Source organism: Danio rerio, chromosome 6, assembly GCF_049306965.1.
Source record: "Danio rerio strain Tuebingen ecotype United States chromosome 6, GRCz12tu, whole genome shotgun sequence".
Lineage (NCBI taxonomy): Eukaryota > Metazoa > Chordata > Actinopteri > Cypriniformes > Danionidae > Danio > Danio rerio.
The window spans coordinates 40,480,406-40,501,163 of NC_133181.1; the positions used below are offsets into that span (position 1 = coordinate 40,480,406).

Sequence of the window (20,758 nt, forward strand, 5' to 3'; positions counted from 1 at the left end):
TAGTATTTTTATTTAATGCTTTGAAAAATAATTTAAATCTTTGCAGACTATAAATACATATGTACTATATATCATTTATTTAAATATGTGTGCAACAAATTATAGATTCATTTTATTTAAAAATTATTATATTATTCTTATTTTTTTAATTCAACTATAGGGGTGCGGCCAGGTAGGGGGCCTTACAAGATAATGTGCCCAGGGGCCCCTGAGTTCTTAATCCGGGCCTGATAGGCACTATCCTTATAAATAAACTGCATAGTTGCAATCTAAACAACTACATTCTCACTTAAAAAAGCCTCACAAGTACATTATGTTGTCCAACAGCTGCAATATTTGTCAAACTATGGTGAGTTTATTGATCTGCTCTCACTCTACGTGGGCAGAGTAATACACAAGCGTAAAGAAGCTGCTGAGTTCTGATATTACAGAATATTGCTCAGCTATCAGCCAATCAGATTCAAGAACCAGACGGAACTGTTGCATAAAGTAGAATATATATAATATATTATTATATTTCTATAATAATATTCAGATATTCCTGTAATAGTGTAATTTATGAATGGAAACCGATGTGAAAGATTTGATTTCAAACCAGAATTGATAACCAGCAATTTGCCTGAGGCTACAGTACAGACTACAGCCACAGGTATTAGTTTTGTTTTGCCTGTATATTTTATTGACTCTCAAACTGATGGAAGCCATTGACTTCACTGATAATATATTCAAAATATGTATATTGACCACAGTTTCAGCTAAATTAAAACCAAAAATATTTACTAAAGACAAAAATGTCTCCTACATTTAAATTTTTTGGCTATAATCTCCTCAACTAATGAGATTAATCATGTACTAAATTGGCAAATTAGACTAATTTATTAATGTCTATAAATGTATTGTTCATTTATTGTTTGAGCATTTATCTACTAAATTTAATAGGTTTGGCCAAACTGAGCCATGTTGTTCAGAATTCCAGGATCCTTCACAAGAAAGGCTATTTAAGCCCATTAAAACCCATCAGCAAGGCAGGTATAAATATTTAATGAGAGGTTCAATATTTGCCATCACAGTTTTTCATTTAGTTATTTCTTATTGTTCTCCATCGGTGACAGAAAGGTGCCTGGTTTTAAACAGTTGTTTCCTCAGCTGGCTCTCAAAGCAGAAATTGCTGTGGGCTTGCAGTTAATTTGTGGTTTAGTAGAGACATCGTCCTTGCCTGTCAAAGCGGCTGTTGCGCAGGATGATGCAGTGGTAATCAAGCTCAAGTTACATTTTCCACATCAAGGTCACTTCCTGCTGGGCTGCAATTGACAGTGGGAAGTTTCTGAAAAACCCAATATCTATACACGAACATTTCTGACACACCTAAATCTCTTGAGGGTGAAACCCATCAAACTGCACTGAAGCCTGCCCCCTATGAATTTACCACTTTATAAACATCCTTTTTTTTAGGTTTCTATCAGGGCGTTCGGTGATGAATGTTCTCCTGTAGCCAGAGTAATTTATTTAGGCATCCTGAACCACCAGGGGGCTCCCTAAGGGGTGTTTCAATTCTTTTTTTGTTGGAGGGTTAGAGGTGCCAGATAGCCCTTCAAAATTTTTCCGGACCATATGAAGGGGCATGAGACGTTTTCCATAAGTTAAGAGTATTTTTACCTTTAAAGGTCCCATGACATTAATATAAAGTTAAGTTTAGATCTTAATGTCAATGTTGTTTGTTATTAGGATATTAATAAGCTAGTGCACACCAAAACAGTGACAGAATGCACGTTTAGAAGATATAAAACTGATATAAACATGTAATGTCAGTTTGGCATTCTAAATGGATAAATGTTTTTATTCACGTCATGTCATACTTCAGTTTCTCATCAAATCCCGGCCAATCAAATGCTCTCTAGTGTCTGACATGCCCCGCCCCCTTTAAGATGCTTCAGTTTTAATGCGTTTGAGCTCAACCACGCTCACTGGCACAGCAGGGATAAAACAAATTGTTATAGGTTGTTTATTAAAAAGGGGAGGGGCTAAACAATGTTTTGGTTGAGATTACATCAAACGTCGAAAATATTCACATTTCAAAGCACTTCACTGGACATATAATTACAACACATACATTTCAATGTCCTGTTTCTTTTCCAAGTGACTTTGAATATGCGTGGCTCTGTTGCCTAGCAACTTCATGCTCTCAAAAACAAAACTGTCTGAAAGCATAATGTAACTTTAGGTCAAATATGTCTTTCATAACAACAATTGCAGTGTCGCGAAAAAACCTTGCTCTCCTGGTTGTAAAGTGAAAGTGAGGTCTTCAAACTTAATTTTAATATCCCAATAAAATGAAAATATACTTTGTGACATGATAATATATGTGGTAAGCGTAAATAATCTTATGTCAATTATTGTTGGTTGGGGGGTTTTGCTAATATCATAACCTTAATTATTATTATTATTATATTATTATTATTATTATTATTATGCCTCATTACATGTTTGCTAACATTGTGGGTTGCAGAAATGTAAAAATTATCAAAATAAATTTAAATTTTTCCATGTAAACTATAGGAGAGTTTTTTATAAGCTGCCACTCATCCTAATTCTGAGACCCACTCGAAGATCGGAGGTCTACTGAAAGATTTCCAGTTAGGTATTTCTTTAAAAACTGCTGACGATGCTAACTAACTTTGCCATTTGAATAAACATAAAAAAAGAACACTGATCTCTCACTAACCAAATCTGTAGAGACAGGACAATTAACACAAACTAGAGCCGCATCTTTTTTAAAAAAAAGAAGACGATTGGCAAATCCAGATTTCACCATTTCCAGATGTTAAAAGCTCTCGGGTAAAAAAAATGTTCCTTACAAGCATTTTTTTGTCACGTGTTAGCAAACCACTGTAATTCACAAATGTGGGCCCACACGCAGCGGTGCTTTCATCACGTGGAAATGGAAACAAAGTCTTTGTTGCGTCACATTGATAAAAACAAGACTGACAACCCATGCCCTAGAACAATCCTTCTTCTGCCTCCAGTTTTAATTACAGCTGGAAACACAACGTGGCCTCTCTATGAACAGTGTACACAGTAAAACAGTCCATATCATGAATATTAATTAATTAAACCGCCGTGATGTTGCTTCATAATTTCTTTTCAAACCCAAAGAATGAATTTGCTCAAAACACGCAAAAACAGACAATTTTCACTGTTGTGTGAAGTATATGTGTCCTATTATTGTTTTAAGCAATGTGGGACACATATATGACTGTTAACATCTCAAAAAATCTGTTTTGGTGTTTCGTGACCCTCCAAGAAAAATCTTAATCTTAATTAAATCACTTAATTTTTACATATTATTTCTTAAAACAAATTTTTATATATTTTTATTTTTTGATATTTGGACTAGAAACAAAGCAAAAAAAAATAAAAATCAAGGAAAAGCATTTATTGCAGTGTAGAAGCCTGTAGCTGATGCTGATGCACGTGTATGAAATGCTGGACTGATTCATCCATTCTGATCGGCGGGGAGAGATTTCATCTGCTGTAATTATTGACATGGACGCAGTGGTTTGTGTTATCTCTGTGTTACACGGGCCAGATTTGTTTATATTTGAGAGGGCTTCTGTTTGCGTTGATAACATGCAAATGATGAATGGAGATACAACTTTATGGGCAAAAAATGACACGCACACACAATTCAATATGCCATTTGCTTATCTGATTGCTTTGTGCATTGATTTGGTACCTGTTTAGCTGGCTCTTAAGTCATTCAAACATGATAAGACTTTTATGGAGATTTCCTGCATTATGAAACACGTTTCTGGTTTACACATGTCTGTGTGTGTGAGTCTGAAGACTCGGGTTTCTGATGCAATAGAGGTGGGAGTCGATGAAACTCTGGGCTCTCTGTAAATCACTGTATGATCCAGAACTATATTTAAGCTAGTTCAAATATGTGCTTGTGTAGTTATATAGGTGAGGCGATGCAGTGTATTGTTAAGCTTAAACTATTTTTATAGTTTAATTTAATTTAATTTAGTTTTATTTTTTAGCACCAAAAATTTTACTTTGAAACTATCTAAATGAATAAGGGCACATCTCTGAATTCTCGTGTACAGAGTAACTTAAATTTCTGAATCTTCTTTAGTTAATAGGACGCAGATACAGTATATTACTGTACTTAATATTTCTTGAAATTTAAAATTAAAATGCAAATTTGTACTAATTTAATCTTTCAAATTACAGTTTTCACACATGTATTCGGAACTTATCATTTTATTTCTTTCATTTTATTTTATTTTTGATTTTATTCACAGCTGCTAAATCAAAGTTCTAAACTATTAAAACTTATTTTGTTATTTATTTTTATTTTTAATTTAATTTATTTTATTTTATATTATTTTATTTTATTTTATTTTACTACTGCTAACTTAAAGTTCTAAACTTTTAATGTTTATTTTTAATTAAATTTAATTAAATTTAATTAAATTTAATTAAATTTTTAAATTTAATTTAATTTAATTTTATTTTATTTTATTTATTTTTTATTTTATTTTATTTTATTTTGCAACTGCCAACTCAAAGTTGTAGGCTTTCCATGACCTTGGTAAAACCAGTGAACTTCATTGTCCGCTGCATTCTGGTCAGTCAGTCAGTCAAGACAGAACATCTTGTACTTGTGGCCTCTTTGTTTATTTGTTTGTTTTTCTCTGTCTGTTTGAGCTTGTGCGAGTCAAAATGGGACCCCCCATTGGTCTCAACAGGATCACTACAGCAGGGAATTTACCATTTGGTCAGTCAAGCATCCATCTGTGGAGCTCTCTGTGGATCAGACATTTGTGGCTGGGTGGAAGAAGTATTTCGGGGTCGCTGAGGAGGCGTTTCATACACCCTGAGCATCTCTCTCTCTCTCTCTCTCTCTCTCTCTCTCTCTCTCTCTCTCTCTCTCTCTCTCTCTCTTTGGCATCTGCTAGATTGTCACACACACTTCCAGAAATCTCAGCCAATCTGTGCTTCTTCAGGCTTTGGCATTGGTGGACTCTGGTCTGAGTGCAGACCCAACTGTTCTCTAAACAGCAAAGATCTTTTTGCATAGCAGTTTCTTGATAAACAACAGATATGTTTTCATCCAAAGCTGCAGGATTAAATATAAAAAATATTGCATAAAACATTTGGAAGTAAAACACCATTTATTTTCCACATGTTGAATAGAATAAATTTGTTTGCAAGCTGAGAAACCACTTTATGTCTTTTTCCTGAGATGAGATTGGTTTACTTGTTAGTGTAGCTATTCCATCAGATACCTGTTGAGGCAAAATGATGTGACATTCATTCATTCATTCATTCATTCATTCATTCATTCATTCATTCATTCATTCATTTTCCTTTGGCTTAGTCACTTTATTCATCAGGGGTTGCCACAGCGAAATTAACAAATAAATTAACCAGCATATGTTTTACACAACAGATGCCTTTCCAGCTGCAACCCGGTTCTGGGAAACACCCATACACTAGTTTATTACTATTTAGTTTATTCAAAGAAAGGAAACCTACATGAACACGGGGAGAACATGTACAATCTACACAGAAATGCCATCTGACCCAGCCAAGACTCCTAACCAACCAGTGTCCTTCTTGCTGTGAGGAAACAGTCCTAACCACTGAGCCACCGTGACGCCCCATGTAACATTTGTGGCACATATAACTTTATTGGATACAAAAAAATGCAATTATTTGATGATGTTCATTTTTGTTGTAACCCTGGGCCACAAAATCTTATAGTGTTATATTAAAGTTGCTTGGGTAACCAAAAATACATTGGATTTGAATTGAATTTGAAATCTTTGTTTTTTTGACAAAAAATGTTAGACTATTGAATAAAAAAATCATGTTTCATGGAGATATTTAGTAAATTTCATACTCTGTATATATTAAAACTCATTTTGGTAAACATTTTGTTTTGACAACATCAAAGGTGATTTTTTCCCCCTTATTTACAGCACATTGTTCTGAACCCTCAGATTCTATGGGCTCTACTTTAATGATCTAGATGCAAAGTGTAAAGCGTATGGTACAAAAGCATTAATGGCATGTCGGAATCCACTTTTGCTTTTTTAAGGACGGAAAAATAGGCTCTGCATCCAGGCACATGGTCTAACAGGGTTGTGCTTATTCTCTTAATGAGTTATGGGTGTGTTTTGAGAATAAACCAATCAGAGTCTCATCTCCCATTCCTTTAACATGGCATCTACGTCCCGCCATGGGGCATTTGCTATTTACATGGCAAACCTTGTAAGTAGAAAAACTGAATGCATAGTGAGAAGACAGTTAAACAGACTATCTGCAGCACAAGGATAAAGAACAAGGCTCCTCCAATAAACCTCTTTACATTCTCTTTCTCTCTTTTATGGATAAGAAAACAAAATTCAAAAACAAAATGTCTAAATTCAGTTCTCATTTGCAGCAAACAAATAAATGAGCAGTAATAATGAAGTGTGGTCAAAAAACAAAAAGTTATAGGCAAAAAAGTTTTAGGCTATCCAAACATACGTACTATGCCCCATATGGTCTAAAACCAGACAGGTAGACAAATCTAAGCTTGTTTTAATAAAACTAATATAAATATGCATATAATAAATAATACTAATGATAATAATAACATTAAACAAAAGCAAGCTGTGAATAAACAGAAAAAAGCCCCACCATAAATGCATGGAAGCAGTGGTTTTTATATTTATGTAGAAAGTAATAATTTGTGTAATATTTTAATCCCTTTAATTTTTTTTTCATTTGTAAAGATATTTGTGTATTGCTGTTTGGGATGTAACGGTATTGTAAATACCGTCATACCGCAATATTAATTTTTTTCGATATTACCGAAGTCGCATGACTCGGTAAAACTATAGGTCTTCTGAGAAAATTTGCTCAGGCGAATGAAGCGAACGGGAGGTAGCGAAAACTACAATTCCCATCAGCCCATGCTTGACCATCATCCCTTGCGGTCTGTTGTCGCTACAGATCCAGTAATGCGGAAATGGAGTGTGCTGCTAGAAGCGGGGATGAAAAAGAGCCGGAAAACTCTAAAGCGGGTGTTGTCGCCGCGCGCGTACTGAATAGCGGTGTTGTCGCGCGAGTTCTTATCAGCTGTGTTGTCGCGCGCGTACTGAATAGCGGTGTTGTCGCGCGAGTTCTTATCAGCTGTGTTGTTGCGCGAGTTCTTATAAGCTGTGTTGTCGCGCGCGTACTGAATAGCGGTGTTGTCAGCACACTGTTCAGATTGATGCAGACATGAGACCTCTATCTTACTCATGGTTTGTCCTCTCAAGTGGGGGAAAGACAATGCACAACGTTACTCACTGCTGTCAACCTGGGCCAAGTCATATCTCTCTTGTCCCAGAAACCTCAGTCCCAAATGAGAGTTTTTTTTTTCTGTTGCAGGGGACATTGTAAATGCCCAGAGATACCAGCTTTTACCAGATTATATTTATATGATAATTTTCCTTTAAACCCATCTCTATCTAAGTGAGTGAGTGATTAAATGTTGAATGTGATGAGTTTTCAACAATACTAAATTGAAACTTTATTTTTTTTACATGGTTTAATATTTTTTTGTTATTAAAATTGAAGTTCCTGTTTCAAAGCTTACAGATAGATGGCTAATTTGTATGTCATTGACACTTTTGGCACTTTTTTGGAGTATTTTCATAAGTTTTGTTTTTTCCTGTAAATGATTCAATAAATACCGTACCATGACATTCATACCGAGGTATTACCGTACCGTGAAATTCTGATACTGTTACATCCCTAATTGCTGTACATCCGGTGTGTATCAAGCAATGTGTAAGCAAGGCGCAAAACTAATGCGCTCTGTGCTGGACTTTAGACTGGCTTTCAGCTGGTCTATTGAACAGTCTATTATAGTTCCTCTAGCAACACGCCAACAATGCGCCTTAACACACCTCTTTTCTAGACCGGAACACCCATGAGACAACAAAGTGGTGCAAATGGATTTGCTATTTAAACAATGTGGCGGAAAACGGCAATACATCTTGTGCCTTATTGGGCCCTGTGTATGATAGGGCCCTTTATATTCAAATAGTTGTATTTTAGCTGGATATTGTTCTATCCTAACAAAGTGTACATCAATGACAGCTAAATACATTTTTTTAATTACTCTTATGACTCTTATATACTCTTATGATGCTTCAGTTTAATTTTTAGTTTTAGCATCCTAAAATGTCATTATCACACCAAGCCTGACTTCAGGACAAAACAAAAGGATCTACACAGAAATATCCCCAAACCCTGCCTGTTGTCGACAACTGCACTGCTGACAAAGTAATGAGGACTTATGCATCTTCCCTGTATGACAGGGCATTGAGCTCAACAGCACAGGAGGTCCATGAGGAATAAAGCAGAGGAGCACTTTAATGAAATGTTATCAACAGATCCCCACAAGCTTGAATGTATCTGAGAGGACATTTTTTATTTTTAGCAGATTCAGATGTTAGATCTTGGATTTTAGATGCGCAGCATTAAAGAAAGAATGCTAAAATATTGTTTAATCAAAAGGATGTTGTGATGGAAGATAATCAGTTAAAGGGGTTATGAAGTGGGAAATGTTTTTTTGACATGTAAAAGGTCATTTTACCATGAAAACCTTCTTGTTAGTTTCAGAACTTTCTTGATCATTTAGAACAACTTATAGTGAAGCCAGATTTTGACAACAAGTTGCAAATTTATTACATACAAATGTGGCTAAACTGGGCGGCACGGTGGCTTAGTAGTTAGCACTGTCATCTTACAGCAAGAAGGTCACTGGTTTGAGTTGGCGTTTCTGTGTGGAGTTTGCATGTTCTCCTCGTGTTTGCAAGGGTTTTTCTGGGTGCTCTGGTTTCCCCCACATGTCTAAAGACATGCACTATAGGTGAATTGGATGAACGGAATTGGCTGTTGTGTGTGTGAATGTGAGAGTATATGGGTGTTTCCCAGAACTGGATTGCAGCTGGAAGGGCATCCGCTGCATAAAATTTATGCTGGAATAGTTGGCAATTCATTCCGCTGTGGCGACCCTGATATAAGGGACAAAGCCGAAGGAAAATGAGTGAATGTGTCTAAACTCTGCCTCCTATCCGCCTCCTATCCAACCTTCTATTCTACATCATTGCTTGGTTAACCCCACCCACTGATTAATAATATGTTAATAAAATATTACTAAACTAATGAAAGGCAAACAAAAGTCTACACAGAAATCAAATCATTTATATGACACTGAAGACAAGAAGATATTGTGCAATGACTTTATTTCATAACATTTGGATGAACATTCATTTTAGTTTAAGACCACTGCTTTGTTCACTTTGTCTTTTGTTCATGTTATTTTATCATAGGATCTTTTGCAAACAATTGACACAGAACGTCTGAAACTAAAAGTCAACGCAGTGCTGGCTGTATTGTAACTGTTTTAATTATGGGGTTGCCATTGCTTCGTCATTTATTATAGATGATATGAACTGAGTGTTTATGCATTTTTAATCTGAATCACATCAGTGTTCTTCTGTGAAGGATGTAGGCTGTCAGACATTCATTCAGAAGTTTACATCAGTGGGCAAGCAGCTGTGATTTGAACCCAGGAAATGTATTTAAAATGCAAAACTGTTAGCCAATCATATCAGAGGGCGGCTTCTTAAGAGTCTACAATCTGCCACACCAGTTAAAACTGTGTGTTGTGATAAACGAGAAACAGAAAATAGCTTATTACTGTACTTATAAATTACTGTAGGATGTTTCATTGTAAAAATATTGAGACTATTATACTACAAATACAATGTACTACATAATAAAAAGGTCAAAAAGTCAAAAGTTTGCCCAAACCAATATGAGTTTCTATCTTTTGCTAAATACCAAAAAATCTGCCTTTGTTACATTTTTTTTTACTCTTACATCAGAAAAAACATTGTGAAGGACACGCTCCATGGTATGATGGAAGTGTATTGTTCCTGGATGTAAAAACTCTTTTGGTCAGTCATCTGTTTCTTATACAGCTAGAACTCTATGGACTACTCTTACAACAGAATTAATCACAAGCACAAACTACAAGATGTTTTTACACCTGACCAGGAGGTGAAGGGTTGTGTTTGATTTGTCTGGGTTTAGTCTGTGTGGGATTGAGTCTGTATGCTTTAAATCGGTAATTTTGTTATATTTAATTTGAAAATGTATAATTATTATTATTATTATTAATAATAATAATAATAATAATAATAATAATAATAATAATTAATAATGATTAATAATAATTATAAAAATAATGATTCTTTGATTGTCCAGGGATTGCAGGTGAAAAAAAGCCATCTTGCTAAAACCTGGCACAATGCATCTTTCCTTTTTGAATTAAAAGTATTTTTGTGCATGTGCATGTTAAAATTCATTCATTCATTTTCTTTTCGGCTTAGTCCCTTTATTAATCCAAGGTCGCAACAGAGGAATGAACCGCCATCTTATCCAGCAAGATTTTATGCAGCGGATGCCCTTCCAGCCACAACCCATCTCTGGGAAACATCCACACACACACATCCACACACACACTCATACACTACGGACAATTTAGCCTACCCAATTCACCTGTACCGCATGTCTTTGGACTGTGGGGGAAAACGGAGCACCCGGAGGAAACCCATGCGAAGGCAGTGAGAACATGCAAACTCCACACAAAAACTCGAGAAACCCGAGGTTCGAACCAGCAACCCAGCAAACTTCTTGCTGTGAGGCGAAAGCACTACCTACTGCGCCACTGCCTCGCCATGTTAAAATTAAATTAAAAAAAAGATATTTTGAAAAATGTGGGTAACCAACTGGACCCCATTGCTTTCTAAAGTAAAAAGGCAATTGTATATATGTATATATGTATATGCGCTGTGGCAACCCTTGATAAATAAGGGACTAAGACAAAGGAAAATAAATGAATGAATGAAAGATAATCAAATAAGGGTGTGGCAAAAAAAATTGCCTTAGTTCTAGTAATGTCCTGTTAATTTGAGTCCATCCTGTTACTCCTTTCTCCGTGTTAACATGGTCGTGTTTTTCACGTTAATTAAATCAAATCAACATATATATAATTTTTTTTCTGGTTTATTGCACCCAAAGAACTGGCAAATTAAGTCACTTAAAAACAGGACTTAATTGCATTGCAGTCTTTTTTTATACTAGGCAAGGCAAGGCATGGCATGACAAATCAAGGCAAGTTTATTTATATTACACATTTTATACACAGTGGCAATTCAAAGTGCTTTACATAAACTAGAATAAAAAGACAAGTATAAGAAAAAAAATTAATAAAAAAATTATTAAAACATATTAAAATGTGTAAAAACAGGTTATAAAAGAATGAAAAAGAAAAGAAACACATAATAGTGCGATCTGTCAGACGTAGCACAGTGCTCATTCAGTAAAGGCACAGCTAAACAGATGTGTTTTCAGTCTTGATTTGAATGTGCCTAATGTTGGAGCACATCTGATCCTTTCTGGAAGCTGATTCCAGCAGTGAGGGGCGTAGTAGCTCTTAGACTTTCTAGTTTATTTGATCCTAAAGCTCTGAGTAATCTATAAGGTTTGTATTCAGTGAGCAAATCTGTAATGTATTGAGGTCCTAGGCCATTTAGTGATTTATAGACAAGTAATAATACTTTAAAATCTATTCTGAGTGTAACTGGGAGCCTGTGTAAAGACCTGAGGACAGGTTTGATGTGCTTTGATTTAAATGAAAGACATTAAATTCACAATGCGCCATAAATCATTAGTCTTTTTTTTTTTTTTTTTTGATAATTCTTGTTTAGTAATACCTTTTAAAAATATTAGTGCATGGTAAAGCGAGGGACATTTTAGCTCTAATAAAATGTAAATATTACAGTAACTTTTTATTTTAAACACCTGTTAAAAGAAACGAGAATGTTCTGTAACAGGAGGGACATTTGTCCTGTGTTACATGTGAAAATTCTGTAAAAAATACTGAACCATAATATCATGAAATGGTCCAAAATATTTTTCTTATAGTTTAATAAGTACTCTTTCAACTGAAAGGATAAAATCTTGGAAAATTTAATAGTTTTTTTCAGGGATGGTTACTACTCTGAAATGGCGCAGAATAGTAGGAATAACCCAAAAATAAAAATCATCTTAAAATGACAGTTTTTAATGTTCAAAATATCTGGAATGCTTTTAGTGAATGTCTACACACTCTCAGATGTGAACGTATAAAAGCTTGGGCGGTATCTTTTCAAAAATACATGTCCATATTGTACATTAAAGGTGGATTTATAAATACAAAAGTGTACCCTTTGAAAAGGTGCCACCACAGTACCTTTATTTCTGAAACTGCAGTGGACAAGACCTTGTCACTCACTTTGCAGCAGCAACAACATGTATACACTGAGAGTTACATAACAAACATTTCAAATCCATTTGTCCTCGTTGTCAAAAGAAGCAAGAGCACTTGGAGGAGTTGAATGCTACTGTTGAATATTTGTCCTTTGCAATTGAATGCTATACTGTTAAATATTTGTCCCTTGCAATGTATTCATTCCAGTGTAGACATAATCATTGCTTTATTGTTGTATTGAATTTGTCGTGCCGTTCGTGTTCAGGGTAGACACGATGCCAGTTGTTCAAAAAATGAATCAAATTATTTCATTTTGCATTTCATTTGCATTTAAATTCAAATAATAGGTTAATTTCTTTTTAGAACAGATCAGCAAAAAGGTCTGTTTCAAAAAGAATGATTTGTTCTTGCGGTTTTCAACAGAATTTTCATTTTCTATTGCTTTTATTTCAGATCAATGTAGTTTTTCTCACCTTGCAATTATTTGTCCTTGCTGTCCTTGCTGTCGTTTCAGTGCATTCATCTTTCTCTCTCCTAGTACTGCTTGTTCTTGATCTCCTGTAGAGGTCACTGTGCTCCAGTCTTCACATCTCAGCCCCATTCACATTTTGTCTCATTCTAGCATCTGAGATTGGACATGTTGTTTGTTTGTTTGTTGTTTGCTTACTCACAGTTATTTTTTTATGTTTCTAAATCATGCAAGGCCATGATTCATTTCTGTTTTTGTCAGTCATGGCTTTGTTTTAAGAGTGTAGGATTTAGTACCGTGAGCTGATTTAGGGATTTTATACTGACAAAAACCAGCATCAGTGTTGTTTTCCCCCCTCCAATTTTCTCTTTTTTTTCATTTCTAAGAAGTATCTCTAAGTCCTGGGTTTCTGCCAAACCCAAGCTATGTGGGGAGCAGAACTACAACAGGGATGCAATTATCCCATATTTTGCCAGTTTACAAAAGTCCTTTACAAAATAATAGAGACTGTGTCTATTGTAACACAATTTGATAATTTATCTTTTATTAATTTTTGTAAAAGAAAAAACCCTGTCTACACAAATTTGGCTAAAACCTGAACGCTAAGGGTTAAAGATGGATGAATTTTTTTTTAAAATGAATGGTTTGATGTATCGCAAATAATGTATTTTGACCAAATTTACAGCACTGTGCAATTACTATTATAGGATTTATTCAAATCAATACAGCCTTGATGAAAGAAGAGACTATTATACAGTTAAAGTCAGAATTATTAACCCCCCGTTTGTTTTTCCCCAATTTCTGTTTAACAGAGAGAAGATTTCTAAACATAATAGTTTTAATAACTCATTTTTTTTATAACTGATTTTATCTTTGCCATGATGACAGTAAATAATATTTAACTAGATAATTTTCAAGACACTTCTGTTCAGCTTAAAGTGACATTTAAAGGCTTAGCTAGGTTAATTAGGCAGGTTAGAGGATTTAGGCAAGTTATTGAAAAACGATGATTTGTTCAAAGATAGACTATCAAAGATAGACTAGATAGACTATCAAAAAAAAAATATAGGAGCTAATAATTTTGACCTTAAAAAAGGTTTTTTAAAAAATTAAAAACTGCTTTTATTCTGGATGAAATAAAACAATTAAGACTTTCTGAAGAAGAAAAACTATTGTTAGACATACTGTGAAAATTTCCTTGCTCTGTTAAACATCATTTGTGAAATATTTAAAAAAGAAAAAAGAAATACAAAGGGGATAATAATTTTAATTTCAACTGTATATACTATATTATTATTATTATTATTATTATTATTATTATTATTATTATTATTATTATTATTATTATTATTATTATTATTATTATTATAATTATTATGTTGTTGTCGTTGTTGTTGTTGTTGTTCTTACAGCCAGCTCTCTCTCGACCGTACCCTCTAAAAGGATCAGAGACTCAAGAAGTATGTAATGAAATAAAGATTTATTGAAAGGAATATTAAAATATACCAAACTGTCTAAAGATTTGAATTAAATAAGTAAACCAACTGAAATTATCTCGACAAAATACAACGTTCTATAACACAAAAAGCATAAGATGGTGTAGAAGTCCATCTATTAGCTCAATGACAAAACTAACAGCATGGTCGAAGATTAAATGCATGTAAGCCTTTTCTAGTGCTCCTTAAAAAAATTCTGTTAGTTATTAAAATTTATTTCTATTTGTTTTTCAGCTCTGAATTTAATCTGACTCCAATATTAAGCCACAGTCAAATTTACACTGTATTTCTAATTGGAAAATCGGATCACATTCATCATTCATGACTTAATTTAGAGTTTTGATTTATATCTGATCCCATGCTCTTCAGTTATGCGTTCGTTAGGGACAAAACGTTGATTTCTACGCCCCGGCATTGCATTTCTACTCACGTACATTATCTCGACACTCTGAAAATAGTCAGATGATGTAGGGTTAACTAATACTCAAGTAGTCTGGTTGCTTCCTGCTCACTCATACTAAAAGAGTTAATTTAGTCATTTCCATATAACTTGCTAATTTGAGTGATTTAATGATTAAAAGGGCTTCATGCTGCCGTGCCAAACTTCTCCGTACAGTCAAATGCACCTTAACAATCTAAAAAATCATGTCACAACATAATGGTAGCACAGATTCCACTTAATCTATTGGATTTAAAAGATTTCAGGAGAATTCAGAATGAATTAATACTTAACACTTTATTTTCCAGATGAAAGTGTATCATGCCAATTACAGAATCAAAGAATAAAAAGCCAATTTAGAAATGTACAACATCAATTATACAGCTAAGGTCAGAATTATTAGCCCCCCTTTGATTTTTTTTTTCTTTTTTAAATATTTGCCAAATTATGCTTAACAGAGAAAGGAAATTTTCACAGTATGTCTGATAACATTTTTTCTTTTGGAGAAAGTCTAAAATAAAAGTTGTTTTTTTCCGGCTAAAATAAAAGCAGTTTTGTTTTTAAAAAACATTTTAATGTCAAAATTATTAGCTCCTTTAAGCTATTATTTATGATTTTCTGCAGAACAAACAATAACTTGCACAATTACCCTAACCTGCCTAGTTAACCTTAGTTAAGCCTTTAATTGTCACTTTAAGCTGAATTCTTGTGTCTTGAAAAACATCTAGTAAAAAAAATTTATTGTCATCATGGCTTGTATAAAATAAATCAGTTGTTAGAAATAAGTTATTAAAACTATTATGTGTAGAAATGTGTTGGGAAAAAAATCACTCCATTAAACAGAAATAGAAGAAAAAAATAAATAGATATGCTAATAATTCAGGGGGCACTGATGAAAATGCTCAAACACTGCAATGGGGCATCTTGCCTACAAGACCTGCACCCTTCCCTTAAATACTCAACTCAGAACAAACAGCCATACATTCAAGACAACAAAAGCTTCACAAAGGTCCTTGCCTGGTAGTGAGTTTAAGGTTGTGAACCCTTCTCTTTGAGGTGGAGAATTTTGCAAAGATCTTATCAAAGCCGAAGACCAGATCAACATATACAATTAAAATTTTTAATTGAAATATTACAGTGAAATTGAGACCATTTTACCAACCACACAAATACATTTAAAATGATGCCAAACATGAATATAGAGCTAAAAGATACACCATATTCAAAACTTGGACATTCTGTATGGAGTTTGAGTGATTGCTTTGGTGGAGAAGGTAAAGTAAAGGTCAGGAAGGGGGGCTTAGTGTGATTTAAAAAAAACAGTTGAACAGCTGATTTCCGGATCTTCTTTTCGGATCAGAAAATGTATTGTTTTAGTGCCCCACAATTCTCGTGGTATCGCCTTTTAGAATTTTCACAGCAGGTGTCAGGTTTTTGATGTTATTGCCCTACAAAGTGGCCTCTCTGGGGAATAACGGTCCACCAAATAAAATTCAAATATGTACAACCTCCATCCATAAATCAACTAATTAACTGTGACGTCACACTGCGAGGACATCTAAAGGTAAGAAAAGGAAAGACAGGGTCATAACAATTTATTATTATTATTATTATTATTATTATTATTATTAATATTCATTTCTTGTAGGATTTTAAACTAGATTTTCGAAATCAGCATACAAAAATGTTTATGACTTTGTATTTTGCCTCAGTAGCCTTGTGAAAGTTTCCCAATTGTATGCAAGCAAGCCTCTGTTTGGCTCTGCTTGTAAAATATCTTGTATGTACAAAAGCCATTGTATAAACAAGCAATGATACCTCACTACAATGGGTTACACAGCAGCCGTATATTGAGAGATAAGTCGTCGGATTAGATTTCAGGCCGCACGGATCTATTTTACACATCTCTATCAGTGGTGCCATTTGAAAATGTTATGCCATCTGGTTATGATGAGAGACGGGATGGATGAACAGGCAAGGAAATATCATCCGAAGCTCATATTTTTAGCTGAGAGTGATGCGTGCTCTCATCGACGTGAATGAAAATTAATAAATAGTCGAGAGCATTTTAAGAGGATTTATGCCACATGCAGGTGCTCATTTAAATCTTATATAAGTGTTAAAATGCATCAAGATGCAAGCATTAAAACTGCTGGATATGATTCTGTTGATGAAATGTAATCAAGGCCTACATCCACATTATATGGAGTGCCAGTAAAGTGGATGCGATCTCTACTTAGCGCTTAGAATAGATTTCATGGAATGCCGCAGCAAATTAATTGCATAAGTTGCTTTTAAAAAGGGTGAAAATTAACCCGCCCCCTTTTTTTCCTCCAGGGGATTGACTTTGCGGCCTTTACGGGTTACATGTTCCTGGGAATCTGCCTGGTGCTGCTGACCTCGTTTCCCTTTTTGAGGTTGCTGTTCTGGAATAAGAAACTTTACAACAAGGAATCAAGTGAAATCGTGGGTGAGTATTCATTTATTCTGCTCTGATCCTACGCACCAGATTTCTCCCAAACCAGGAGCTATCCTCAGGAGAGCTACTGAAGCACTTGCGTTTCCTCTTTTTAGGATTCAAACTTTTTTTGTTCTGACATGTGTGATGAAAAATGTATTCATAATCCCATTGACCTAGATCTTAAAGAATGAGAAATCACTTGTAAAAACAATTGAGTGGTTGCGAGCACAATTGACCTTCTGCAGTTCTTCCTATTTGAGAATGTGAACGGGTGTCATACAGCATTCTCCGCTATTTACACCAAATCTCTTATCCTATCCAAAGCTCCTTACATTTGATCTTTGAACCCTTGTGACTAGGATAGGGATGGCCTACCCTTTCATGGATGATTATAACCTCAGCAATACATCAATTTTTCATCCGCCCCTCCTCCTATGATCGCATTGATGCGTTTAGTCTCTTTGTACCCTTCAGGCTGTTTTTCCTGATATTTCCATTATTCTTATCGGATGAGCCTGTGCTGAAAGCCTTAACCGGGTCTGTATTAAATACATAAATCCTGTCGTAGATGACCCCTCTCAAGACCTAGACTTACAGTATGTACTACTTTCAGACAGGACATTACCCTTATCTTTTTTTCTCCTTTCTCCTTTTTTTCCCCTCTCTCCTCATATTATTATTATTATTTTTGTTTTTTAAGGGGTCAAGCTGTCTGCTTACTGTGGGTTTTTTAGCCCCTGCTGGTAGATGTTGTAACTACACCATCTGCCAAAGCACCATTCCCAGCTAAAAGGTTAATCAAATTGATTTGCTGTATTTTTGTTAATAAACTGAACAAACTTTCACCAAGTTCTCCAAAAGTTCCCTTTTACCTAAAAGTTTTAATTTAAAGTACTATCATAAAAATAAAACCCAGAATAAAATCAGTTACAGTGCGTCCGATAAGTATTCATAGCGATTCACTTTTTGCACATTTTTTATATTACAGCCTTATTCCCAAATAGATTAAATTAATTTATTTCCTTAAAATTCTACACTCAATACCCACAATACAAAACATCAATGGAGTGACTTCACAACAACTAAGTGAATGTCCTTGAGTGGCCCAGCCAGAACCCAGACCTAAATCCTATTGAACATCTCTGGAGAGATATGAAAATGGCTGTACACCGTCGCTTCCCATCCAACCTGATAGAGCTTGAAAGGTACTGTGAAGAGGAATGGGCAAAAATTCTCAAAGACAGGTGTGTCAAGCTTGTGGCATCATATTCAAAAAGATTTGAGGCTGTAATTGCTGCCAAAAGTGCATCAACAAAGTATTTACTTTTGTACATGTGATTTTTTCAGGTTTTTAATTTTTTCAATACTTTTTTCATACAGTACTGTCATTACGGGGTATTGTGTATAGAATTTTGAGGAAATAAATTAACTGAATCTATTTTGGAATAAAGCTGTAACATAAAAAATGTGGAAAAGGTGAAGCGCTTTGAATACTTTCTGGATGCACTGTATATAATCATAAATAAAAAGGTAACACTTTAAGATAATCGCCATTACTTAATGTTAGTTAATGTATTTACTAACATGAACAAACTATTAGTAATAAGTTTATAATGGTGTTTATAATCTTTGTTAACGTAAGTTAATTTTAATTAAGTTTAAAAACGCTAGTCCATGTTAGTTCCTGTTTACTCACGGCACAATGGTAAAAAGCACAACTTTGGATATTAGTAATGCATTAGTTAATGTTGAACTTTGATTAATCATTTCAATTCAATCTTTATTTTTATAGCGCTTTTACAATGTAGATTGTGTCAAAGCAGCTCAACATAGAAGTTCTAGTAAAATAAAACTGTCAGTCCAGATTTAAAAGTTAAAGTTTAGTTTAGTTCAGTTCACTGTGGTTTAAACATTACTGCTTAAAAAAGTCCAAACACTGAAGAGCAAATCCATCAATGCACAGCTCCACAAGTCCCAAACCAAGCAAGCCAGTGGCGACTGTGACCAGGAACAAAACTTTACCAATTGACAAAAGTGAAGAAAAAAAAAACCTTGACAGATATCAGGCTCCGTTTGGGACGAACATTTCGCGCCTGGATGAACTTCTTGTGCAGAGCTACAGTCAAGGCGCTGGAGGCTAGTTAACACTGGATGTCCATCATGGAGAAGTTGCCTTTAAATCGGACCATTTTTTTATTTACTCACAATGCGATGTTCGGACCCCACTGCGTTAATCGCGTCAGCTAAACTCTCCAACTCATTTTTTTTCTTTTGTTATTAATTCCGGAGGTCAAACTTGCATACTTGTTTTTCTCTGGTCTGCCTCCGATAGGAGCACTTACAATTCACATTCTGTGAAGTTTCTCTTCTTGCTTGCATTTGCCAATGCTTTCTCGTTTGGTTTTTCCAAAAGTGGAGTCATTACCATATTCATACAGGGGGGAGGCAAGGAGAGGGTTTGCGCTTGTGCGTGCTGCTCTCAATTTCACGTAAATTCGGATGAACAAATAGAATATGCTTGGGATTCTGCGTGTGCAGTGTTTCATACATCAGATTTTTTTTACTGCGTATGCACAATTACAGCTTTGTCCTTACACAATGTTTAAGTATTAATTCAAAGCAAGTCTTTGTACATGAGGCCCCAGGTGATTGACTCCAAAATTTCCCTACCTAGTTCTGCCTAAGAGCAACTACAGCTCAATATTAACTACCCTTTTCTTACATGACTCTGCAAAAATACATCCTGATTACATCCATGTTAGTGCATGGTTATGGCTCTGTAGTTACCAGCCTGTCAGGTCCTATGTTGATCTTGTACCTTGATATTCAACATTGTCTAACACTTGTTTGGATTGGCCAATGTGTCGAAGTTGCATATTTATGACATTCTGATGGAACAGGGCACATTTCCAAGCATGAAGGTGCTAAAACAGCTCGAAAGGCCGTTAAAGGCCTCACAGACACTGACAGGTCAATAGCACTCTCACCTAGGGAGTCATCACTTCAACAACACCTCCACGGACAGTACAGAGTCTCACTTGCAGAATGTTACACTTTTTTTTTTTTACTCAGATATTCTTCCATTCTGAGCAGTCATTAAAGGTAATGGCTGGTTATACTCTATTTTGATAGTCTCCTTTAGACATTCTGCAAATGTACTGTATCAGTACGTCAACTATTTGCCATTAGAGTAGTAGTATAGTATCACTGTATAGTTTCTATTCACCTATTTTTATGCTCATTTTGGAATATTGCAAAGAAAAAAAAAGCTTACTGGAAATGCCAAAATGTGCATACATTTTAAAAATGAGAATAAAAACTTAAATGAACACGTCTGAGTAGGATAAACTTTTTAAACAATTAGAAATATATGCATGAACTGTATTCCAATCATAAAATATATAATGCATAAACTTTACATTTTAACATGCACAACAAAGTAGTCACGGTTTTATTTTAACTGATCATTTTAACTGATTATGAAAAATGGGTGCAATGGGATTACATTAATGGACAAACCAGCTGACCG

The 20,758-nt window shown here is 34.8% G+C and overlaps 1 protein-coding gene across 1 annotated transcript in view; it reads left to right on the plus strand.

The window, feature by feature from the left end:
- Positions 1–20,758, plus strand: part of oca2 (oculocutaneous albinism II) — a 176,523-nt gene that overhangs the window by 62,305 nt on the left and 93,460 nt on the right. The window contains exon 15 of the mRNA XM_021477197.3: positions 17,106–17,238. Within this exon, the coding sequence (XP_021332872.2) occupies positions 17,106–17,238 (133 nt within the window). The remainder of the gene's footprint in view (positions 1–17,105; positions 17,239–20,758) is intronic.